Consider the following 25866-nt stretch of genomic DNA (forward strand, 5'->3'; position numbering starts at 1 on the left):
GAGAATCCTCTTTGTCTGAGGTTTCTCTTCCTAAAATACCAACTAACAAAATCTACTAGAAGGTTCGGATTAAGACCCAGGAATAGAAAGTGCCATGACTTTCAAAATTCTTTATCTCCTATATTCTCTGCAAATGAAGATGCTGAGAAAATTAAATGCCTTTGTTCTCATTTTTTGGAATCTCCGGAATTTTTTCCTTCCTTTCATAAGAAAGGAATTTTATATGAATTTTCCTCCTAGTTCATTACCCACTTTTGTAGTTATCTTTCATTCTTCTTAACCAATTTACTGATTCCTCAAGTTCTTACAAACATCCATCTCCAACATACTTAACTGTCCCTAAGGTTCCTTAGGACCTAAGAAATATTCAACTCACCTTTATTCTCCCTCCTTTCACATCCCACTTTGACAAACTGAATCTGATATTCCATCTTTCTTCTAATTCCTGAATCTATTTCTTTTCTGTCCTTACTACGCAGTGTGAATTATAGTTTTTCAGGAAGTTTCTTCATCACAGACAGTAAATGCCTCTCTACCCCAATTCTTTGCTGGCTAGATACTGAGCACCTTAAATTCCTAATTTAGATTCTGGTGCATAATTTTCTCATTTCTTCCTTACTTTTTTGGGGGGAGGGGTAGGGTACTAGGGATTTAACCCAGAGGCATTTACCACTGAGCTACATCTCCAACCCTTTTTATTCAAGATAGGTTCTAAGTTGCTTAAGGCCTTGCTAAACTGCCAAGGCCTGCCTTGAACTTACAAATCTTTGGCCTAAGATAAAGGCAAACCTCATCAGCCAACCACAGCTAGCTGACCCTTCTAAGGGAAAGGAGGGACAATCCCAGGCAGTTCCTGTAATAGTACCTTTGTTGCAGGAATTTCTTTTTTTTTCTCCCCCTTTTCCTACCCAGCACCCATTCCCCTTCCACTTTGGGCCCCCACTGGCTGCTTTTTACCACCACTGGGTGAAAAAGATAAAATAAATTCTTGGATTCTATGGGTCCTAAACTCTCTAGACCTCACCCTTTGTTTTTCTTCTTGTTCATGAGCTCCTTTGAGCCATTTTGGGACTTTGGAACCACTATGGGCTTCTAACACTTTGAAAGAGAAGTTTGCATTGTGCCTTCTTTATGATTACTAAGGGATACCCTGTTCTGACATCTATCCATGAACTTGTCCTGAAAATATATAAAATTCATCCTTTTATTATCATTCTTGATTTTGCCATCATTTATAAATTACTCCCTGTGGGAGGCCATTATTTCATGTGACCAGCGTTTTCTTCTCCTAATAGGTTGAAGCACTGTCACTTCCGTGATCTGGCAACTTTGAAGTAGCTGAAGGGGTAGCCCCGATCTGGATCCTGAGAGTAGTAAAAATGCAGTCAAATGTGTCTTCATGTGTAGGTGTGCCTTCCTGCAGCCCCATGAGTTGAGCTTCGCTCACCTGTTCCTTTGAGATATTGCCCTTTTTCCCTGTTTGGAATTGAATGTTCCATGGAAACGCACTTTGTGTGTCCCCTTCTCTTACTCTGCCCTTGGATGTGGCCTTCCTAGATATCAACCAACAGACATCATGAAGCTAGACTCAGCCCCTTGAAACCCTGACTCCTTGCTTCATTTGAATGGCTTCTCCTCAATAAAAGGGGTCAGCTTGCATGCATGCTCTTTTTCTGCAAACCCTTAAGGTCAGAGGAGGTGACACAGGAACCCCAAAGAAAAAGGTATTTCTGTCTCTTGTGTGGTTATTTCGCGCAGCCCAGTTCCCCTGGAATGACTCTGAGTGTTTTAGTCTCGAGGAACGCGACAACTCCCATTTTAAAATTATTTATATTTCTATTTTTCTACTACATTTTGTCGTCTTCAGATTCTTTAAATTAGCTACTAGAAGATCAAAATTATCAACGTAAAATCATTTGTATCCCCTGTCCTCTCATATTTGCAAGAGTACTTCCTTCTCTTTATTTGAAGCATCCTAAAATTATTTCTCCAGAATTCATTAGGAAAAATACTTGCCTCCTTCAAGCATTATCTGATATACTTCAAACATAAGACTCTCATAAATATAAGAAACTCCACTAATATACTGAATGCTTTTAGAACCCAGATGAAATAGTAACCTCATATATATATATATATATATATATATATAATTCAAATGCTGGCTAATGATTTTTTTCCACTGGCACTTCATTAAAACATGCTTCATACACATTAAGACAAAACTAAAATAAAATTCTTATTTAAAAAATTTTTCTTCAATCTGAGTTTTGTTTTGATTATGATAATATGTGGTATAGTTCAGGGACCTCTATAAAACTGAAAGAAGAGAATGCTTTTATTAATCACAACATAAAACTGACATGGAATCCTACTAGAATTGAACCAGGATAAATAATGCTGTTATAAAATTTACATTTCTCACATTCAAGGGGAAACTATTACATATTAGGGCTCTTCTGGGTGTTATGAACTAATTTCAGCAAAAACTTTATTTTAAAAAATAGTAAGTAGCAATTAACATATATTTTTAAACTGTGTGAAGATAAAGTTAGAAAGGCAACTGGTAAAACCAGCAGAATTAGAATCATTTTGTTGGACATAAAGAACCACAGTTCCTTTTTAGCTGTTATATCTGCATGTTTTTCATTGATAAGGTGAGTGCTGGCTATGGGTGCCACATGATTAGTAATTTTCTTCTTCAGTAACAAATACTTGACTGATCTAGACTCAGGTAAATTTTCTTTCCTTATTTTGCTCTTTTGGAGCAGAAACAAATTTATCTTTTGTACCAAGGGAGGCAAATATGAAATACAGCTATTGTAACTCTTCTAACTCGCCATTAAACAAGGGAAATGAATTGTTAAGAATGTCTCTGAAGTATTTCTAGTATTTAAAATAGGCCTCTGAATAATTTTCAAAACTAAGTTCTCATTTTGGTATAGGATTTGATAATCATAACACATTTGATCTGTATTCTTCTATCAACTACAATTTGCCCTCAATGTGGGTTACTGTTAGGGTCTCAAACTATGTCTACATATAGAGCATCTTTAAATAAGTTTCTTCACTGAACTTAAGACTTTTTTCCCCTCACTTATGTGCCCATGAAAATTAATGAGCATACACATACATATACTTGCATACATATGTACGTATAGAAGTAAGTTACTTTGCCATTAGAATAAAACTAGACACTAGGGGGACAACTCTGAGGAACAGTTTGGTCTTCTATGGAAGTTTCCTCTATGCTGAGGAAGGCAGGTATAGTTCGCTGAAGGATGTGATGAGGCTGTAGGAAGTTTTCTCATCATCTGTCAATCCTGCATTGCCAGGTCTCACCACCACAGCTACATGCACACCTGCTTCCTCAGCAGCACTGGCCTCTGTGAAAATCAAAGTATGTGTCAGAAATATCATACTATAACATCCACAATTTGCATCAAAGTCATCAGGGGGATGTAAGAACAGAAGAACATTTGGCCTTGATTTTTGTTGAAGCTAGAAGATGGGCACACTGGGGCTGACTATGTTATGTATTTTAATTGGAGAGGGGGATCTAACTGGACTTGATAGAATAGAATGGTAGTGTATCCTACATTTCTGAGCTTTATTAAGTTTGCTACTTATGAATGCAGGTCAGAGCCATGTTCCATCCCATAACCTTCCTCCATTCCTTCCTGCAACTGAGCTATTTCCCAAAAGGCAGATAATTGGCAGTATCTATCAATTAAATAGATACGGTACAAAAGGAATCCTATAATCTAATCAGGTTGAAGTGCCTGCCCTCACCTCCAAGCCCCAACATGTCATGCTCCCTGACTAAACTGCTTATATTTTTGGCCTAGTAAATTTATGCTCATTAAAATGCAGCTCAAAACATTCTGACTTTCAGAACATTCCATATACTCCCTTAACACTCTGTGTTTACCTCTATCACAATATAAATTTATAACTACTTGTTATTCTGCTCTTCATTGGCCTATGAACATCTTAAGATACATGGATGTGTGTGTGTGTGAGAGAGAGAGAGAGAGAGAGAGAGAGAGAGAAAGAGTTTGCGTGTGTGTGTGTGTTGGGGGGGCAGTGGCAGCAGAGGGATACAGTAAAAATAGGACTAGTCAAATTGAACTAGGTATTGTAGGAGATATCCCTAAAACATCTGGGTTACATTACTTTCTCTATTTTACTTCTATTTGAAAAATAACCACTAATACATCCCATGAATTTATCATGTACCATGTGCTAGGTACTATTTTAGGATCAGAAATATGTGAATAAAATAAAGCTCCTACTTTCTTGGAGCTCCCCTTCTCATCGAAATCTTCATAGCAACCCCAAGATAGTATCATTACCTCCATCCTAAAGATATGAAACTGAGAGTTAACAGGTGGTATAGGGCTAAAATTTGAAATTGTAATCTGATTCCATCATCCGTACTCTAGAACTACAGCTGGCAATTGATAGGCTGTCACCTGCTTTTGTAAATAAAATTGTACTGGAACATAGTCACACCCATTTATCTGTGTATCATCTGATTAATTTTGCATTATAAGGAGAGAGCTGAAAATAGCTGTGACATAGATTGTTGTTGGAGTGGCGAATGAATGATAGGTTTCTTTGAAAGGCAGAGGAGATGATGCCCTTTGGAGAACTCTTGGTAGAAAGGTGCTGATCGAGATTGCTTAGCTGATGGTAATGCCCTTTTCAAAAGGGATTCTGTGCAGCTCATAGAATTTATTGGTAATGGCCTTGAGTTTAAATGCCTGGAGGTAGAGAATTGTGAGCGCAAGCTGACAACCTTTAATGAGCTGTTTTACCCATAACTTAGTTTTGTTTATCTTGAAAAAGTTTTCTCACAGTAAATCCTTTTGATGTTTAAACCTATATAATAAACATGGGGAGCTGCTCCTGGCCAGTCTTCTTCCATTAGGATTACTGCTTTCTCTACATTTGTGTCTGTTTATCTTTTTTCCAATCCCCTCATCAGCCTGGATTTGGGGAAACTGAATAAATGTCACGTGGGCTGCGACAGATTGTAAAGACTGAAGTATTTACTATCTGCACTTTTTAGGGAAAAAAAAACTGGCAGAGACAGGAGGAATTCTAGGCAAAAATAAAACACACACATATATCTGGGAGAATGGAGGAAGTCAGAGTCGCAAACAGGACAAGGTCTGTGGTAAGAGAGATGTGGCTTCTTAGGACAGTCAAGTTAACAGGTAAAAAAAAAATCTGGAAAAGTCTATGCAATTTAAATTTGGCACAACAGGAAGCTTTGGCAGTTTTGCAACTTTTGGAAAAGAGTAGCAGATTGTTAATGGACTAATTAAAGGACAGCAGTGTTGAGAGATAAGCTGTTCCTGAAAGAGGAAAGCCATTTCTTAACCCTGTCCACTTGTGCAAGTCTACTTTCTGCTCTTGTTATGAAAGGGCCTGTCACCTTCCTAGGGACCCTGAGCAAACCAAGTGCTAAAGACTCTCTTCTTCATGTAAGAATGCTATCATTAAGCAAACCGCAGATGCCACTTGTGTCAGCAGAAAAAGCAGCTGCCTTATACTTGCCCCTACCTCCCAGACTGATGAGTGCAGGGTTTACCACGTCCAGCAGACCATGACTGGAGATATATATATATAACCTTACAGTCATCAGAACAACTGCTTATCAGTCACCATGTTTTCAAATTCATCAGTGTTAAGCTTGATAAAGCCCCACTTCTTTGAGATGCAGATCCTCTGGTGGCTAGGGAACTGAAAATTGAAATTAGCCCTACATAGGGCCTCAATCACAACATTTTCCTTGTTCTGTGGCTTTGTGTGGATAGACATGATGACTTGGCCAACATGAACACTTGCCACTGTGTCTTGAGGTTTCCCAAAGATACCCCACAGACCTTTCTGGAGCCTAGATTGGAGATATGAACTTCCACTGAAAAGCACCATTTCCAAGGTCCCTTAGGGAAACCCATTTAAGCAACAGGCTGCATATACTATGGAGGAGGTTGCTGTTTGTAGCCATCACACTCTGGGCTGCCATGAATAAAGGAACACAGTTTAATTGGCTGCAGACATGAGTTCCTTAAACAAAGCTTTCATCTCGACTGGCATCCAGGATTTTGACTAAGTTGGGACATTATAGTCCATCTGGGAATTGACACTAGCTAGTGGCTGTTTCATATTCAGGCTTCATAAACTAGATCACAGAGGGCAAGTTTTGTTCTTAAGCATCCACTGGCTCTATTGGTATAATATTGAGACACTTAAGCAATACTTGTTGACTTAAAACTCTTGGATCGCTTTTCTTTTCTCCAATGAGAAGAGGTCTTTAAATTCTTTTTTTCATACTTAGGTACCATCTGGGATATCAACTTGGTTTTCTGTTCTACCTTGGCAGTGGAAGCCTGAGCATGTGGTACCAAAACACAGGACCAGAAGTGACAGAAAAGAGAAAGGCAGGCAGCCATCTACCTGGCCTCATCCCAGCTACAGATAATCCAAATTCTTACCCTGCCTAATGGGGTGTGCGGCTGGCAGAAGATGAGGGACAGAAATAAAACCTTCTTTTAAAGGACTAAGAGAAAGGTATTTCATTTTGAGGCCCATTTGGGGATTACTTCTATTCTTTAAAGTGAAGATAATTTATGGAACTGCAATCCAAAGGAAATGCTTAAGTGAAAAGAGAAAAGACCTAAAATTATAGATGTACAACTACCAAAAAAAAAAAAAAAAGTGGTTAAGGAAAAGAATATAAAGAAACTATAGTATTATCAATATAACCAAAAAACTGGATAGAGAAAAGGCATGGGGATAAAAAGTGGAATCATATATTTCATCAACAAGTGGTTCACTGGGTAGAGAGATGGTACAAAGCAGACATTCATTCTAAGCTTGCAGAAATCTATCATCTAAAGTGCTAAAGAGCTGGGCACAGTGGCACACATCTGTAATCCCAGCAATTTGGGAGTCCAAGGCAGGAACAACGATATTAAGAATTACTGTTTTTGGAAAAAGGCAGTGTAACTTCTGATCACATCAAATGATCTACGCTGGTTAGGATTAAAAAAAAAAAAAAAGGATCAGTTTAGCAAATTAGCACCTGCTTATATACTTACAACTCTCACCTATTACATCAGACCAAAAGATTAAGTGTTAGCAGAAGACAAAGAATATAGATCATATACATTATCTGCAAGAACCTTTGCTAGCAACCTGGATGTTCCTTTGGGCCCCCTCTATGAAAGTCCAGACCAGTAGAAGTAACTTAGTTGTGTGACAACAAACAGGAAGGTCTAAGGTCTAGAGAGAGTAATCTTATATACAGGCCACTGAATCTCCCTCCAAGGGGCCCAGGAGTCATGTAGAGACACCTAGACAAGAGAACAACCTCCTCCTCCCCCTAACATCCTTCTCTAGACTAATGCCACAGATCCAGTTTGTTAGAACTGCACAAAGTGCTCTTTTGGGGGTGTGATCTCAGTCCCAGAGAAATTTATAATTTAAAGTAGAATAGAAAAACTCAAATATGTAGGACTGCCCTCAAATGCAAATAAATTATAAACAGCAAAAGTAAGCCCACAAGGAGATGCATGAACTCTAAGAATGACTACACAACCAGCCAGGCCTGGTGGTTCAGGCTTGAAATTCCAGTTACTCAGGAGGCTGAGGCAGGAAGATCCTAAGTTCAAGCCAACTTCAGAAACTTAGCAAGACCCTGTCCCCAGCCCTCAAAAATAAATAAATAAAAGTAGCCACATGGGAATGCCTTTTTAGCAAGGGGTTGCAAATAAGAATCAGATATTACATTCTCCAAGCACTCTTCACCTACCTCTTCACTTATGTTTGTTATAATTCTCTAGATCACATTCTTACACAGATGCTAAAACCTGAGTTTCCAATTTGATCCAAACTATTATTAAAATAATTTATACTAACAACAAAGGACAGTACATGCTGTTTTGCACATTAAATCCTTAAAGTAATAATGTATAATGCTAATGTACTGTATATAATACGAAGGGCAATGCTAAGTTTAAAAAAAGAGTCTTTAAAAGGTAAATCACTACAATGAAGCCCAAGATTTACCCGATAGGTGTCTCGAGAAAAGAGACCAATTGAAGGAAGGCAGAGATGAAGCTCCTACTCATCATGGGACAGCTCACTGATCAAAATGACAGGTAAAACTGCTTCAACTATTTATAGTTCTCTCTCTTATACCCCCCTTCCACAAGTGTACAACTGATCTCACTGCTATTAAATGCATCTGGTACAGGTTCACTGTGACTCTTTTGTCCTTAACTAACCATCACCTACGGTCTGATCTGCATGATCATCCCAATAACATTAAGTCTCCCTCTGCTATACTCCCACGTCATTGGTGTATATGTGTACATATAGAGTGATGTATAGGGTACCATGATGGAGAAAAATGAAGAGAATAAAGTTTTTTTTAGTGTTATTCCCATTCACAACCTTGAAGGACTGGTAAATGGAGAGGAAGGTGGGTCATGTGGCTGTTTCTTTTTTATAAAACTATTGTATTTCAAGAATTCTCACTTAAGAAATATGTTGATATTATCAGGCCCAACTCCTCTCCTGAAGTATATAGTGTAATATGTCTGAGCCGAGCACAGTGGGATGTACTTGTAGTTCCAGCTACTTGGAGGATCACTTGAGCCCAAGGAGCTCCAGGCCTGCCTGAGCAATATAGTAAGACTCCACTTCAAAAAAAAAAAAAAAAAGGGGGAAGGAAGGAAGAAAGCCCAATTACTCACCTAAAGTAATATCTGTTAGAAACAAGATGTTGTTGGTTGAGCATCCAATGCTATTTGCAATCTTTTTGTAACTCTCACTCTCTACTTTGTGTCCAATTTTGGTATCAAAGTGACCATCAAAAAGCTGAACAAAGAGAGGAGAAACACTAACTCTATTATAAGTACACTTGCAACACACTAAATCCCTTTTATTTAGTATCCTTTCCCTCTGAATCTCATGACAAACATAGTGGCTTCACTCATTCAGTAAATATTTATTGAAAATCAACTTAATAGAGGACTTTATAGAGGCTCCAAAAGGTAAATATAAAGATTTCAAAGTAAAAAACATTTGGATGAGCTGAATGTGCTGGTACACAGCTGTAATCCAAGCTATTAAAGAAGCTGAGGTAGGATGTTCACAAGTTTGAAACCAGCCCCAGCAATTTAACAAGACCCTGTCTAAAAATAAAAATTTTAAAAAAAGAACTGGGGATGTAGTAGCTCAGTGCCCCTGGGTTCAATCCCCAGCACTAAAACAAAACAAAATAAAGAATCCACTTGGTTTTCATTAGCACTTCAAAACTTATCTAAAATATACATGTCCTACAGTCTACTTTAAAAACACTATATGTAAACCACATATTAGATTGGGCTGGATTTTCCTCTGGTGAAAGGTTCTAAATATTACCCTTTTGATCCTAGAATAAAAAGATTTCTCTAATTATCACTTGCTAATTTTATCAAGAGTAGTTAAAGTAAGTCCATATTTATAATCAGCTATTATGATGTAATCTTCTGAATGTCTTCAGAACTCTTCACAAACTAAGTCTAAAGAGGACACAAAACCAAATTAAGGCAATATTAAGGATTTAACTTTTAAAAAATGTTAAGATTGGATTGATTTTTGCATACTTCCTCTCTGATTTATTTAGTAACCAAAGATTTTTTTTATTATTGAACTCAGTAGATAATTATGATGTCCTATCTACTTTCACCTTATTATTGCCTATTTCATTAGTTAGAGCAGAAAAGTTTATATCTGTATTCAGAAAACAGTCTTAAATTATTAAAGGATTTCATTATTTGTTATAAGATGTTTAATTTCTTTCTTTAGTATTCTGTGTTTTTTTTTTTTTTTCCCGGTCCTCGGGATTGAACCCAGGGCTTTATGCATGCAAGGCAAGCACTCTACTAACTGAGCTATATCCCCAGTCCCCCATAGTGTTCTGTACTTTTCATTGCAGAGTCTTTCATCTCTTTTGTTGATTATCAAGTATTTTATTTTTTATTTTTTGAAGCTATTGTGAATGGAGTAGTTTTCTAATTTCTCTTTCAGATGATTAATCACTGATGTATAGAAATGCATTTGATTTATGGGTATTGATTTTATATCCTGATACTTTACTGAACTCATTTATTAATTCTAGAAGTTTTCTGGTACAAAGGAAGGGAGGGAAGGGGAGGGAAGAAGTCATGGGGGCAGGAAAGATGGTGGAATGTGATGGACATTATACTAGGTACATGTATGACTGCACATAAGTTGCGATGCTATATTGTGTACAACCAGAGAAATGAAAAGTTGTGCTGCAATTGTGTACAATACAACAAAATGAATTCTGCTATCATATATATACCTAACTAAAATAAAGAAATTAATAAAAAAAAAAGTAGGGAAGTACTCAAGTGAGAATATGACAACCTCCAAAGCCAAAGTATTCTCTGTACACAGCAGGGGCTCAATAAATATTTATTTTAGGGCTGGGGATGCAGCTCAGTGGTAAAGCATTTGCTTGTCTAGTGTGCACAAGGTCCTTGGCTCAATTTCAGCACAATGGGGAAAAAAAAAGAGCAACAAAAAATGAAGTCTTTATGTATTTCTTAGCATTGTGCATGATCCTATTTTGCATATTTATTTATTTATTTGAGGGTGGGGAGGTACCAGGTATTGAACTCAGGGGCCCTTGGCCACTGAGACATATCCCTAGCCCTATTTTGTATTTTATTTAGAGACAGAGTCTCACTGAATTGTTTAGCGCCTTGCTATTGCTGAGACTAGCTTTGAACTCATGAACCTCTGGGATTGCAGGCCACTGTGGCCAGCTTGCATCTTTATTTTTTTTCAAGACAGTAAATTTTACTTCATATAGAGGAAATTATATATTCAATAACAAAAGTGACTGTTTCTTTTTACCTTTTTTTTTTTTTAAAAACAATCAAAAGAAGCATTCCATTAGTTTCTTTTGAGTTGTTGATTTCCTAATACTGGCAAGATAACTGATTTACACGTTAGCCCATGAGTTAGGATGTATTCCTGTATACGCTAACTCATGTATACCTATTTTTACACACATATAATAGCTGGTTCAAGGACTATCCTCATCAGTATCCTTAGGGTGGATGTTTATAAAAGCAAATTCCAGGTTCCTCCTTCCAGACCTGCCAATTAAAATTTACTAGGAAGGAGCCAGGAGCAGTTGCACATGCCTATAATCCCAGCAGCTTTGGAGGCTGAGACAGAGGACCACACATTCAAAGCTAGCCTCAGCAACCTAGAGATGCCCTAAGCAACTTAGTGAGATCTTGTCTGTGGCTCAGTGGTTAAGTGTCCCTGGGTTCAATCCCCACTACAAAAAAAAAAAAAAAAAAAAAAAGCTAGGAAGCAGGGACCAGGGATATACCTTTTTAATATAAGCTCTGCAGGTAAACCCACAAAAATGTTTGAGATTTTGATCAAAAAACTAGCACCAAACCAAACATTTCTCCCTTCACTATAATGTATTAAAGTTTTTCTGCTTCTCTTTACAACCTGTCAGCATGTACAAAGGTAATTATCTGAATGATTTAGTTTATACTGTAGTACATTCCTTTTATCATTTTGTGCTTTGATAGTGTCAAAACAAAGCAAACTAAGTAACCTACCTCAAGAATATTCCCCTCTGTAGAATGCCCAAATAATAGTTTCTGAGCCTCCACACTTCCAGAAGAATAGATATACACCTTCATTCCATCTTCTCTCCACTTCCTGACTGCTGGAACTACATCTTCAAAGAACCTGGAGGGAAAACTACAAAGTTAAACTGCAGGAACACATCATTAGTCAGATGAAAACCAGAGAAAAGAAATGACATAATCTTCTCTATTTGTGCTCAAATGGTAACATTATGAACCAACTCTACACAGAGTGTGAACTCCTATGGTTCTAATAAATGTTACTGGAGTTCCAAGATCACACAGAAGATTATATGGAACAATTTGACAATGTAAAGGGATTACAGGTAAATGAAGGAAATAAGAAAGTGGGTTTTTAAATTGTTAAGGAAGTGGGGAGGAGAATAGGAAGGACAATAGAATTAATTGGACATAACTTTCCTAGCCTTGTATTTGAATACATGACCAGGGTTACTCCACATCATGTACAATCACAAGAATAGGCTCCTAATTAGAATAAGTTATACGCCATATATGTATAATATGCCAAAATACATTCTACTATCATGTATGTATATCTCAAAAGAACAAAATAAACTGTTTTAAAAGTTGTTAAAGAACTTAAAAGCAAAAACCAAAATATTGTAATTAATACTACATTGTAATATAATTTTTGATGTAATTAATGAAAAGAAAAGGCTAATTTATGTCCACTGTGCTTTAAGAAGACATGGAACTAGAAATATATACATCCAAAACAATGAGCGGAAAAAAAAAAGTCTGGGGGCTCAATGCTACAAATCTATAAGCTAGATAATGGAATTAAGTTTTTTTTAAAGAACTCAGAAAGTCTAAAGTTTTACACAGAAAAAACAAACAAAAAAACTTTATTCTGAACAAATCAATTAAGAGACTTGACAGTATTTGATTTTTTGATTCCTGACACTCCAAGTCTCCTATTGATTCTACAGTATTTGCCATATTTAGTGGTCAAAATAATATCCTGGGAACTAAGTGAAAAGAAAAGTAAAAGAACCTGAGATGTGGAACCAATTTTTCTTTTTAAAGAACCAAAAGAAAGGCCAACTACTGGGAGAACAATCTCTTGGCTTCACACTTTTGAGTGTTTTATAGATTAAGCCAGCTGAATATTCCCAGATCACTGGCATATCCTGAAATTCCAGTATATCCTTTAAAAAGGTACATGATGGTTATCATATAAAGGAATGACATCTCATTTGACAGAAATACAAAATAAATATAGGTAGCTGTAAACAAGTCTTGGATCCAAAGGTTTTCTTATTAAGAATTTCTCAGTAATATGATACTCTAGAGTCTCCTTAGGCAAAAGAATATCAGGAACCCTGTAACCAAGACTCACAGGATCTGTGGAAAACACAAGAGCATAGCTAGCAAAAGTGGCAGTGCTGACATTTTGTGTAATCCCAAAATAACGGGCTCATAATTCACAGTATTCTGTTTTTCTAACAAGGCAAAAATGCAGGTGATCTGTTGGTTCTGGGAAATAGACCAATAGTGCTGTCACTCGTATGCTAAGAATCCAATATGACTTAGTTCAAGGAAGTCATCATTTTCTAGGAAGTTGTTTTAAACTGGGTCTAAAATTAACTTCAACCATCCACAAAGCCAGACATGAACATCTTGGGATACAGCTGAGTAAAATCCTTTCAGCTCAGCTTTGAAAAATAAAACAGCTCATTTGTTAGATTAAAACAATGCTAATGTGTCCATTTTACTAATAATGTGGCTTATAATGGAGAGAGAAGACTAATGAGAAACATATTTAGTGAAATATTTTAGTCACTTGAGCACATACTCTGCTTTCATGTGTCCAGCTGTGAATGCTGCCCTCCACATGTGGCCCTGCAGTTGTTTGAGTGCTGTGGTCTTTCGGTCCAGAGACATCTGCCAGCACACATTATCTACAACGGCCTGGATTATCTGTTGTAGTTCATCTACCCCATTTCCAGATGCTGCAGGGATTGGAATAGCCCCATCCACGTGGGCATCTTCTTCAGCCTTTAAATTGGAAACAACATGAAGTTTGTTTCTTGCATATTTTTTAAAAAGATCATTAAAAATGAACCCCCCAAACCAGGCAGATAAATTTTCTCCAGTCATCATAAGCCCTAGCAAATGATTCCTAAGAGAATGACCTCTAAAAGAAATGGGATTATAAGTAATAAGTTTATATTACCTGTCCTAGATTGCTAAAGCTGAAATTTAAATCAAAAGGCACACTATATGTGAGGAGAATGAGCACATAATTATAAGAACAACTGTCTTTTTTTGTTCACTCAGTAGATCAGCAAACTGGAATTTTCAATTGCATCTGATCATTTTCTCTGTACTATAACTAATTAAAGTAGAAACAGAAAATCTTATAAGTTAGTTTATGGCTAGACTTAATGAAAAGAAACTAGTGAAGTAATACAATTGGTTCACATTCAGCCTACTATAATCTGCCACATCTTACAAAAACCCTAAAGCTACTTAGAATAACCTTGTGACAATGCAATCCTGATAAGGGAAGCCAGGCATGATGGTGCACATTTGTAATCCCAGCAGAATAATTACAAGTTCAACACCAGGTTTGGCAAATTAGTTAGAGCTTGTCTCAAAATAATATAGCCTAGAGATAAAATGCTCCTGGTGCTCCTGGGTTCAATCCCCAGCGCTGTTTTTTTAAAAAAGCAAAGAGCGCATGTGAGTCTGGGATGGGGATTATGTATGCATGTTTCAAGAACAAGGTTGAGAAAAGAAGGTAATCACTGGGGTGGGGTGGGGGGGGAGAGGATACTTCAGATCAACCCTGAGTTATCCGAAAATTCAACAAACCCAAATATCCCATGATTCAAAGAACATGACTATATTTCCAGTCCTAAACTGTAATATTAAATAGCAGAATTATAGAGAGCATTCTATAATATCCAGTGTAGGAAAACTAATTGCCAGTTACTGCTGCTCATCATGGTTGATCTTTGCCACTAAAGCAATTCCGGTAAGAAAATCAAGAGAACAGAAGATGCATAGCACACAATGTGAAAGAAGAAGACAGAATGAAGACTGAGTGAGAGAAGAGGCAGGATGAAGTACATGCCACCAAGGTGAGTTTGAAGGGCAGGCCTAGGGTGAGATGGGTAAGAAGTGTGGCATGTGTCAGGGTGTGAGGATGCAGGAGCACTGTAAAATGGGTGGTAAGGACTCACGCCCTGAGGCAGTAGAGTGGAAAATGACAAGAAGCTGTCACTTGGAGACATTAATGAAATATGCAATGAGATTGCATAAAACCTTTTGCATTCTACCCAGAAAGGGCTTCATTTTATTAATAAATAATATGTTCATGTAATTTAAACAGCTTCTGAAAGAGACAATTTTATAGACAACAATCTGCCATGATCTGGCAGCTTAATTATGTACTGTGAATTCCTAAATTGGCAAGTCACTACAACTTTCTTCCCTTGTGAATTGAGGGCATTGATTTTACAGTATGCTCAGAGAACGTTCTAAGTCTCTAGGCATCCTCAACTATAAGATACAGGAGAATGTGTGAGAGAAAATATTCCAACCTGTTTTCTCAAAAGATTGACATCCTGCTGGCACTCCTCTTCTTCCCAATGTGTCTGCAGATACTCTTTAACATTTTCTTTGATGTAAGGAAATAAAATGTCCTGGATAAATGAGTAAAACAAAGAAAAAAGTGTTAGCTTTTGCCAATTGTGTGATGAGATCCAGTTCTTCTATATAATCTCACCTTAGCTAATTTTAACAGATAAATCAATGGAACTTAGCAAAAATTTGCTTTTATGAGTGGGACAGAGACAGAGACCAAGAAACGCGAACTATACCATGAGCTGGTAAATTACAACTCTGGAGCCAAATTTGGTATACTGCTATATTCATTTATTTACACAGTGTTTCTGGCTATTTAGGAGGCCATAATGGCAGAAATGGGGATATGGACCAAGACAATATGGCCTGCAAAATCCAAAATATTTACTACCTGGTCCATTACCAAAAAAAAAAAAAAAAAAAAGGCTACCAACTTCTGAACTATGTTCCTAGAGCACAGATCTTTGAGGGCATGGACTGAGTGTGTCTTGTTCCCAATAATACCCCCAATGCACAGTGCTGAAAAATGGCAAATGGCTGCTGAAAAAAATGACACCCTATAACAAGTATTAAAAAAAAAAAATGTGATCGGGCTGGGGATGTGGCTCAAGCAGTAGTGTGCTCGTCTGGCATGCGCGCAGCGTTGGGTTCGATCCTCAGCACCACATACAAATAAATATGTTGTGTCCGCCTAAAAAATAAATATTAAAAATTCTCTTTCTTTAAAAAAATCTGATCACTACAATTCTTTCTTTGTAAGAAAGTATTATGCAAAACAATTCACTAATAAACAATCTATCAGCAACATATGCTCTGCAAATGACTTTTCTTTGGTCAAAATTTTATTATCTGGTTCTGCAGATTAATTGTACCCAGATCCCTATTTATGCCAAGCACAAACTCAACCAATGAGCTACACCCTTAGTTCTCTCTCTAGTCAAAATGTTTATATTTTTATAAACAAATGTAGTATATATATATCTTTTCAAATCAAACTGTGGCACATTTGACAATATTTTTCAGTATCTACTTTGTGCCAAGATATGCTAATTCTTGAGCAGATCATGGAGAAGTGGATTTAGATGATAAGGAAAACAGTTCCTCACTGACAGTAAGGTTAAGAAGCCAGTCAGGTAGTGCAACACACTGTGGGACGATGGGTGAGGCAAACGGTACAGCAGAATGTTGTATAAAATCAAGGTATAATAGCCCAAACAGTTTTAGGAATAACCTGTCTAAAAAGACAAGCTGTGAGTGTAGAACACAAGTACACACTACAGAGAAGACCCTACACTTTAGGAGAAACTATAATTGAATTCAAGAAAGCTGCTTATTTTTAAATTCATTCACTCATTTATTCAAATATTTGCTGAATGACTCATATAAACAAGCCAGGTGGTAAGAATCAGAAATATAATCATGAGTAAAAACAACCCATGAGCAGGTGTGGTAGAGCAGGCCTGTAAACCCAGTGGCTCTGGAGCTAGCTTCAGCAGCATGAGGCCCTCATAAATTCAGTGGGACCCTGTCTCTAAATAAAATACAAAATAGGGCTGGGGATGTAGCTCAGTGGTTGAGTTCAATCCCTGGTACCCCCCTCCCCCCAAAAAAACCCAAACCAAACAACAACCACCAAAAAAAAAAAAAAAAAAAAAAAAAAAAGCACTACACAGATTCAACACAATCTCTATCAAAATACCAATGACATTCTTCAGAGAACTAGAAACAACAGTGATGAAATTCATTTGGAAAAATAAGAAACCCAGAATAACCAAGAAATCCTAGGGAGAAGAGCAAGTTGGATATCACAATATGTTGCTTCAAATTATACTACAGACCCATAATAATAAAAAACAGCATGGTACTGGCACCAAAACAGACATGAAGATCAGTGGAACAGAATAAAAGACACAGAGATAAATCCACATAAATATAGGCCCAACATTCTATCATGTAGGCTTATGAACTGACTTTCTTAAGCAGACTCGTAAAGTATAAGAAGTAAAATCAAGAATCAACAAATGGGATGGTATCAAACTTAAAAGCTTCTTCACAGCAAAGGAAACAATCAAGAGCATGAAGAGGGAGCCTACAGAATAGGAGAAAATCTTTGCCACCTGCACCTCAGATATAGCATTAATCTCCAGGATATATAAAGAAAACAAAAGTTTAACAACAACAAAAAACCAAATAACCCAATTAATAAATGGGCAAAAGGAACTGAACAGACACTTCACAGAAGAAGAAATAAGATAGGTCAACAAATATATGAAAAATGTTCAACATCCTTAACAATTAGAGAAATACAAATTAAAACTACACTGAGATTTCATCTAACTCCAGTCAGAATGGTAACAATCAAGAAAACAGTAACAATAAATGTTGGAGAAGATGTGGGCAAGAGGGTATACTCATACATTGCTGTGGGATTGCAAATTGGTGCAACCTTTCTGGAAAGCAGTATGAAGATTCCTCAGAAAACTTGGAATGGAACCATCATTTGACCCACCTATTCCACTCCTTGTTTATACTGAAAGGACTTAAATGCAGTGACATACTCACATCAATGTTTATAGCAGCTCAATCCACAATAGCTAGGCTATGGAATCAACCTAGGTGACCTACAATAGATGAATGGATAAAGAAAATGTAGTATATATACACAATAGAATATTACTCAGCCATAAAAAAAGAGTGCCTTTACGACATGCCATAAAATGGATGGATCTGGAAACTATCAGGCTAAATGAAATAAGCTAATCTCCCCAAATCAAAAGTCAAATGTTTTGATACGTGGATGCTAACACACAATGGGCGTGGAGAATAGAAGTTCAGTAGGTTAGAGGGGAACGAAGGGAAGATAGTCGAGATAGGAATAGGAAAGACAGTGGAATGAATCTGACATAAATTTCGTATATATATATATATGAAGACACTACAGTGAGAAAGGTTACTTGCAGAGTTCACACAAAGTCCAAAGACCACACCACACAACTCAATCTCACGCAAGAGATTTAGTCAGTAGCCCAAGGCAAACCAACAAGGCTGTCCCTCTGAGGAGAGAGCAGTCAGTTGGCACTCAAAGAGCAGCTTTATACTCCACAAGAGAAATTTCATAAGCTGCTTAGGAGTTGTGTCATTGCTGGAGTGGGGTTGATCCTTTAGCAGGCACTTTCTTACCAGAATTTAAGCAGCACTGCCTCAGAATCAAAACTTTGGAGCCTCTAGATAAAATGGTTCCCGACCTAAAATGGTCAATCTGATGCCAATATAGCGAATCTCTACATCATGTACAACCGTAAGACTGGGATCCTACTTTGAATAAGATGTACTCCACGTTTGTAGAAATAAGTCAAATCATCCTCTACTGTCATGTATAAGAACAAAAACTAAAAACAAAAAAAAGTAATCACATTAGAAAATATTGTTTTAAGCAGGATTTTTTTTTTTTTTTTAAATCTGACTCTTCATTTTTAAACTCAGCACACCAAGGTTTATAATTCTTGGTGTGTTTTTCTGCCCATGTAGTCTGAAAGATCCTTTAAGAAAGCAATTGCACTGTCAAAAAAGATAATAATAATAATTTTCCTAAGTCCCAGACACTCTAAGCCCCTAGATGAGAAGAAAACCAATTTAAAAGTGTTTTATTTTATGGGGTGTGGTCATAGAAGCACAGTACTAACAACAGTGGGCCTCAGCTCTCCAAAATGTTTATCTGTGGACTTTGCAAAATTCATTAAATCTTCTAGTTCTAAAATATGTGAAATAGGAAAACTTACTGATTCACCTCTGATAAGATGATGCAAGCTTAAGATTAAATAATGTCAAAATAATAATAATTATTGCCCATCCCATATGCAATAAAATTGTGTAAAGAAAATTTAGTCATTAAGAACAAACAAACAAACAAAAACCCCAAAACAAAAATTTGTTGCTTTCTCCCCAACCTTACCCACAGAAAAATTTTAGGCTTAAAAAATTATTGGGGGGCGGCGGTGCTGGGGTTGTGGCTCATCTGTAGAGCACTTGCCTAGCATGTGTGAGGCACTGGGTTCCATCCTCAGCACCACATAAAAATAAATAAACCAAAGATATTCCGTCCAGACCCCCCCCCCCCAATCTAGAAGCCAGGTGTTGTGGCACACCCCTGTAATCTGAGCAGTTTGGGAGGCCGAGAGGCAAGTTTAGCCTGAGCAAAAGCAAGGTGCTAAGCAACTCAGTGAGACCCTGTCTCTAAATAAAATACCAAAAAGGGCTGGGGATGTGACTCAGTTGTCAAGTGACCCTGAGTTCAATCCCCAGTACCACCCCCACCAAATAATAATTCCACAAACAGTGGGTGTGGTGGAGCACACCTGTAATCCTAGCTAGTTGGGAGGCTGAGATGGAGGGATTGTAAAATCCAGGCAAGCCTGGGTAACTTAGCAAGACCCTGCATCAAAATCAAATAAAAAGTGCTGGAGATATAGATTCAGAGGCAGAGTACTTGCCCAACATATGCAAAGCCCTTAACTGCAAAAATAATTCCAGAAGTATCTGTGATTACAATTGCTTTAACTTCAGTTATAATCCACTTATAACTTTCAAACAGTCTAGTATGAACAAATGCTGAAATTAATCCAGGATTCTATAAATATGTGAGTATTTTTAATGCACCCGATATCTAAGGGGTTGTTAGGGTTTAGCAGTAAACATGTAAGAAAACGTTAGAAAATTAAAAAGAGAGTTTGCCCTTCAGGGAATTATGAATAAATTCCATTAAATACTGAAGGGGATACTATATAAACAGTAATTTATATTACTTTCTGAAAATCTAATTAAAGAAGTTACCTCATAAAAGTTTAAAGTCAAAATGTGGATAAACTTTGTGGTCAAGTGGTTGTTTCAATGAGAAAGTCATGGAATCAATAAAAATAAAATCGTTGCGATAATATTTATTCAAATTTCCTTTGGAAAAAAATAGGTAATAAAGTTTCCTCCAAAGAATAGTACTTAAAAGCCAGGAGCAGTGGTGCATGCCTGTAATCCTGAAACTTGGGCACAGACATTTCTTCTGAGACAGAAGAATTGTGAGTTCAAAGCCAGCAACAGCAAGGCACTAAGAAACTCAGTGAGACCCTGTATCTAAATAAAATACAAAAGAGGACTGGGGATGTGGTTCAGTGGTCAAGTGCCTCTGAGTTTAATCCCTGGTACCCCCCCCCCCAAAAAAAGAATAATACTTAAAGTACAGCTATTTAAAATAAAAAACGATTCCAAGTTTTCCAAGGAATCTCCATACTGCTTTCCATATTGGATGCACCAATTTGCAGTCCCACCAGCATTGTATGAGTGTGCCTTTTTCCTCACAGCCTTGCCAACACTTATTGTTGTTTGTCTTCATAATAGCTGCCATTCTGACTGGAGTGAGATGGAATCTTAGAGTAGTTTTGATTTGCATTTTTCTAATTGCTAGAGATAATGAACATTTTTTTCATATATTTGTTGATTGATTGAATAGCCTCTTCTGAGAAATGTCTGTTTATGTCCTTGGCCCATTTATTAATTGGGTTATTTGTTTTTTTTTGGTGTTTAGTTTTTTGAGTTCTTTATATACCTAGAGATTAGTGTTCTATCTGATGTGTGAGGGGTAAAATTTGCTCCGAAGATGTAGGCTCTCTATTCACCTTGCAGATTGTTTCTTTTGCTAAGAAGGAAACTTTTTAGTTTGAGTCCATTCCATTTATTGATTTTTGGTTTTAATTCTTGCGCTATAGGAATTTTATTAAGGGATTTCGGGCCTCACTTGGAATGGAACCACCATTTGACCCAGCTATCCCTCTCCTCAGTCCATACCCAAAGGATTTAAAAACAGTATACTACAGGGACACAGCCACATCAGTGTTTACAGCAGCACAATTCACAATAGCTAAACTGTGGAACTAACCTAAATGTCCTTCAGTAGATGAATGGATAAAAAAATGTGGCACATATGCAAATGGAATATTACTCAGAAATAAAAGAGAATAAAATCATGGCATTTGCAGGTAAATGGATGCAGATGGAGAAGATAATGCTAAGTTAGCCAATCCCCAAAACACAAATGGCGAATATTTTCTCTGATAATATGGTGACTGACTCACAGTTGGGTAGGGAGAGGGAGCATGGGAAGAATTGACGAACTCTAGAGAGGGCAGAGGGGTGGGGGGGGAGAGGGCAGGGGGTTAACAATGATGGAGGAATGTGATGGACATCATTATCCAAAGTACATGTATGAAGACATGAATGGTGTATATACAGATATGAAAATATATATACAGATATGAAAAAATTGTGTTCTATATGTGTAATAAGAATTGTGATGCATTCTGCTGTCATGTATTTAAAAAACAAAAGCAATTAAAAAAATAAAATGAAATAAAACTACTTAAAAAAAGTATTCCAAGGGAAACATGCAGTGCAAATGTTTTTAGTATTTGAGAACTTAAAATTTTAAAAGCAATAGTGAAGATTATTTCATTATTCTCAGAGGAAAAAAGGAAAGGAAAAATAACTGGCTTGTTCTTAAAAATAAATTGCATACTCTGGATAAAAAAAATGTGATATGTATTCATACAATGAAGTTTTATTCTGCCATAAAGAACAAAGTTATGTCATTTGCAGGAAAATGGATGGAACTACAAAGCATTATGTTAAGTGAAATAATGCCAGATTCAGAAAGTCAACCATTCTGTTTTCTCTCATATGTAGAAAGTAGAAAGAAAGAAAGAAAGAAAAAGAAAAAAAGGTGGGAGGTGGGAATTTCACAAATTTAGAAGGGAGACCAAACAGAGGACAGGAGGAAGGAAGTGAAAGGGGGAGGTACTAGGGAATAAAATTGATCATATTATGTTATGTGTATGTACAAATATGTCACAATGAATCCTACTATTATGTATAATTATAATGTACCAATAAAAACTAAAAATTAAGAAAAATCACATTCTTGGCTGGGTATGGTGGCATAAGCCTGTAATTCAAGTGGCTTAGGAGGCTAATGTAGGAGGATTCCAAGTTGGAAGTGGCCAGCCTCAGCAACTTAGCAAGACCCTATCTTGATATTTAAAACAATAAATGAATAAAAGAGTTAGGGATTTACCTCAGTGGTAAAACACCTCTGGGCTCAATCCCTAGTACCCCCAAAATAAAAGATAAATAAATAAAAATTTTAAAAAATGAGGGGAAACTTGAATGCAAGTTATCTCTGGCTATTAGAATTTAGTAAAACCCAAATTTCAAATCAGAATAGCTAGACTGTACCCTCAAGAGAAAAGAGTCCCATCAACACAGGTAGTGAATCAGCTGTGATATGATAAATCTGAAGAAAAATTATATTTGGGTCAAGCCATGCTTCCCTACTAGGTCGAAGTCAGTTTAAGTCACTTTCTTGGATGAGATTCCCATTTAACATCTTTCTCTGTGATTAAGGAAAACATCCTATTTTTCACATAGGAGTTTAGTGTCAGATACCTATAGCAATAATATTAGGGAGACTTAATAAATCAGATTTTAAATTTACCTATACTGATCTTTCATGAACTAGTTAAAAAACATTTCCCAGAGCCAGACAACTTTTTATTTCCTGAAACCGTAGTCGTGGGAGGGTGAGCTAGGCAGCTGAATATTCTTTCTGGGTGATATAACCTCCATCTCTATCATGCTATGACTGCACTAGCCACATCTGTGACTATGATTCACATAATTAAATTCACAAGGGATATGCTACTCTTAAGTCAGGAGTGTGGTAGAATCTAAATGCACTTAAATGGCATAAAAATAAATGTCACCCTGCTAGTTAAGAAATAGCAAAAACTATGTGTTTGGGAATGATTCTAATATCTGGATCTCTTTGACCCTTCTTTGTGCTGTAACTCTTAAGTCAGGACAAAAGTATCCTTGTCAGGAATAAATAAACAACACTGTACTTTTTTCCTTAGGGCAGGGTTCATTGTAAATCAAGAAGCTGAGAAGTTAAAAAAAAAAAAAAAAAAAAAAAAGGGTAGTCTCATTTCCAGTCTGTTATCAATAGAAAGGAAAAAGGGATGATTGTTAGTAATAAAACCTAGTATTTTAAATAATCTTGTTAAAGTAATATACTTAATTTTTCTCAATAAGTTTTAATAGTTTATTAATAACTTTCTTAAAACTAATAGCTTATTAATACAATTAATAGTTTTTTCTATTTCCTTAAAAGTTTAATAGGCAAAACATTATTATCATGTTTTAATAAATCATTATCATAAATTATTATTATAAGGATTAGATAATTTAACAAGCTCTGTAGATGTCTTTAGTTCCTTTCTATCAGATTCACCCTCATTTGACCATTGTCTCTAAAATATGGTCACTTGCCACTGAAAAACAAAAGCCTGGCCAAATGTGGTGCAGTATACCTGTAATCCCAAGAATAGGGAGGCTGAGGTAGGAGGATCAAATTTCAAGGCCAGCCTCAACAACGGAGACAGCCTCAGATGCTTAACAAGATTCTGTCTCAAAATAAAAAGGTCTGGGGATGTATTAGTGGTAAAACACCCCTGGGGTTCAATTCCCAAGTACTGGGGTGGGGAGGGGGTTAGGGGAAAGGAAAAAAAAAGCCGGTAGATGTGGTCTAATCAGTGAAGAATGAAGTAGACCTGCCATCTCATTATGGCTTTACTTTACTTGGACTAATGTTGTAGTCTGGTACAAAGGCTAGCTAGTTTTACTGTGACTTTTTAAATTGTTTTCATTATTAAAACTCTCTTAAAATGATTTCCCAAGACTTGCTTGAACCCTTTTTAACAACCAGCATTTATTATTTCTTGGAATGGTCCATACCATTTGCCAGCTATTTCTAGCAGTTGCAGTATTAGAACTATTCCTTAAATATCCTTTCAAAGACTAGATTCAAAACTATTAAGAAGTTTCAGTGTTCTGGCAGCTCCCTGAGACCACAGGTGCTCAGAAATCATAACTCTACTGATCCTATCTTCCTAAGGTAAATGGGAAGGACCCCCCAATGTATGTTCCTTTGAAAACTGAAGTCTTTAGAAATAAACATTTGATTTCAACATTCACATTCAAAATGAATGTGTTGTTGATAAGACAAAAAAAGTGTCTTATAAATCCCGCTATGGAGATTAAATTGTAATTAAAGATAACTGTCATCTAATTAAGTGTAATGAATCACAAGTGAACAAGGGGAAGGTTATCAAGGAGGCAAGTAATTGGAATAAGGTTTTTAAAAAGCAGCTCAAAAAAGAATGTCAGTGTCTCCAGTGAGTTTCAGAGGGAGAACCTGACTGGCCCAGGGACTTAGACTCTAATAATGGAAGGGAAGAAAAGGAATTCATATTGTCTCCTTGAATTCACCTAACATCCCTGCAAGGAGATGTCTTATAACAGATGAAACATTCAAAGCAGTTTCACTGCTGGCACAAATGTAAATCCACGACTCAAACCCAAGTTTATCAAATGCCAATATCAAGGCAAACCCACTCACATATGTGGGCAGATGACTTCAAGAAGTTACTAGAACCAATTCCCTTGATTTTGATACCATATTCCTTTTTTTAATGTAGCTTTGATCTCTCCAAGAGATTCTGCATGGTGGCACAGGCTGGTAGTCACAACTAATTGGGAGGCTGATGCAGAAGGATCACCAGAGCCCAGGCCAGCCTGGGAAACATAGGTAGAACCCATCTCAAAAAATTAAAAAAATCAGATTTTTGGTTTGTCAGGCATTTCTGTTATATTTCCAATAAAACAATAGTAATAATAGCAACAGTATTTCCCCTTAGTCTTGTTCAAAACTTTGCCAAACACCTTGTTCTCTAAGCTAAAACTCCAGCTCCTAACCACTGTCTTACCATCCTCCATTAGCACCACAATCTTACAAATGAAGCAAAGTGCTAAAGTACTATCTAGAGTTCCAACTCAAGAAGGCTATGAGGTACCTTGTGGAAAAAGTACATGTTAGATAAGCTTTGTGCTTAAGCATTAGTTACAGTGCTATTGGCTGTGACTCACTGTTAACAAATCAATAATACATACTAAATAAGACAAACAGAAACACACGTAAAATAAGGTTACCATTGATCAGTTGAAAATATGACCAGAGGCTTGCAGAAACTTAGGAATAAAGATTCAGTATTCATTAACAGTGTTCATAGCAACTTTATAGACTATCACAACTATTGTTACATGTACTAACTCTAAATATAGAGCATTTTTGGGGCTGGGGCTGAAGCTCAGGGGTAGAGCGCCTGCCTCACAGGTGTGAGGCACTGGGTTCGATCCTCAGCACCACATAGAAATAAATAAATAAAGGGTCTGGGGTTGTGGCTCAGGGGTAGAGTGCTCTCCTAGTACATGCGAGCTGCTGGGTTTGATCCTCAACACCACATAAAAATAAAGTAAAGGCATTGTGTCCAATTACAACTAAAAAAAAATTTAAAAAATAAAAAGATATTGTGTCCATCTACAACTAAAAAATATTAAAAAAAAAAATAGAGAATGAGAGATCATTTTCCCCAAATTCAGAAATAGTCCCAGG

General features: G+C 36.7%; 1 protein-coding gene and 1 non-coding gene across 4 annotated transcripts in view; both read right to left on the reverse strand.

Moving 5' to 3' along the window:
- Window positions 1-25866, reverse strand: part of Enoph1 (enolase-phosphatase 1) — a 65614-nt gene continuing 39748 nt past the window's right edge. For 2 of the 3 annotated variants that reach the window (XM_077803247.1, XM_077803246.1), the window contains exons 2-6: window positions 15272-15373; window positions 13519-13721; window positions 11673-11805; window positions 8772-8895; window positions 1-3386 (exon numbers count right to left, since the gene is read on the reverse strand). In XM_077803247.1, the coding sequence (XP_077659373.1) occupies window positions 3247-3386; window positions 8772-8895; window positions 11673-11805; window positions 13519-13721; window positions 15272-15373 (702 nt within the window). In that variant the 3' untranslated portion in view covers window positions 1-3246. Of the gene's footprint in view, window positions 3387-4295; window positions 4363-8771; window positions 8896-11672; window positions 11806-13518; window positions 13722-15271; window positions 15374-25866 lie in introns of those variants that run through there. The other variant, XM_077803248.1, reaches the window with a different exon arrangement.
- LOC113196915 (small nucleolar RNA SNORA70) lies at window positions 5938-6068 on the reverse strand. The gene has a single exon (XR_003302628.1). It is a non-coding gene; the product is annotated as a small nucleolar RNA SNORA70 (small nucleolar RNA).

This window comes from Urocitellus parryii, chromosome 10 (assembly GCF_045843805.1).
Source record: "Urocitellus parryii isolate mUroPar1 chromosome 10, mUroPar1.hap1, whole genome shotgun sequence".
NCBI lineage: Eukaryota > Metazoa > Chordata > Mammalia > Rodentia > Sciuridae > Urocitellus > Urocitellus parryii.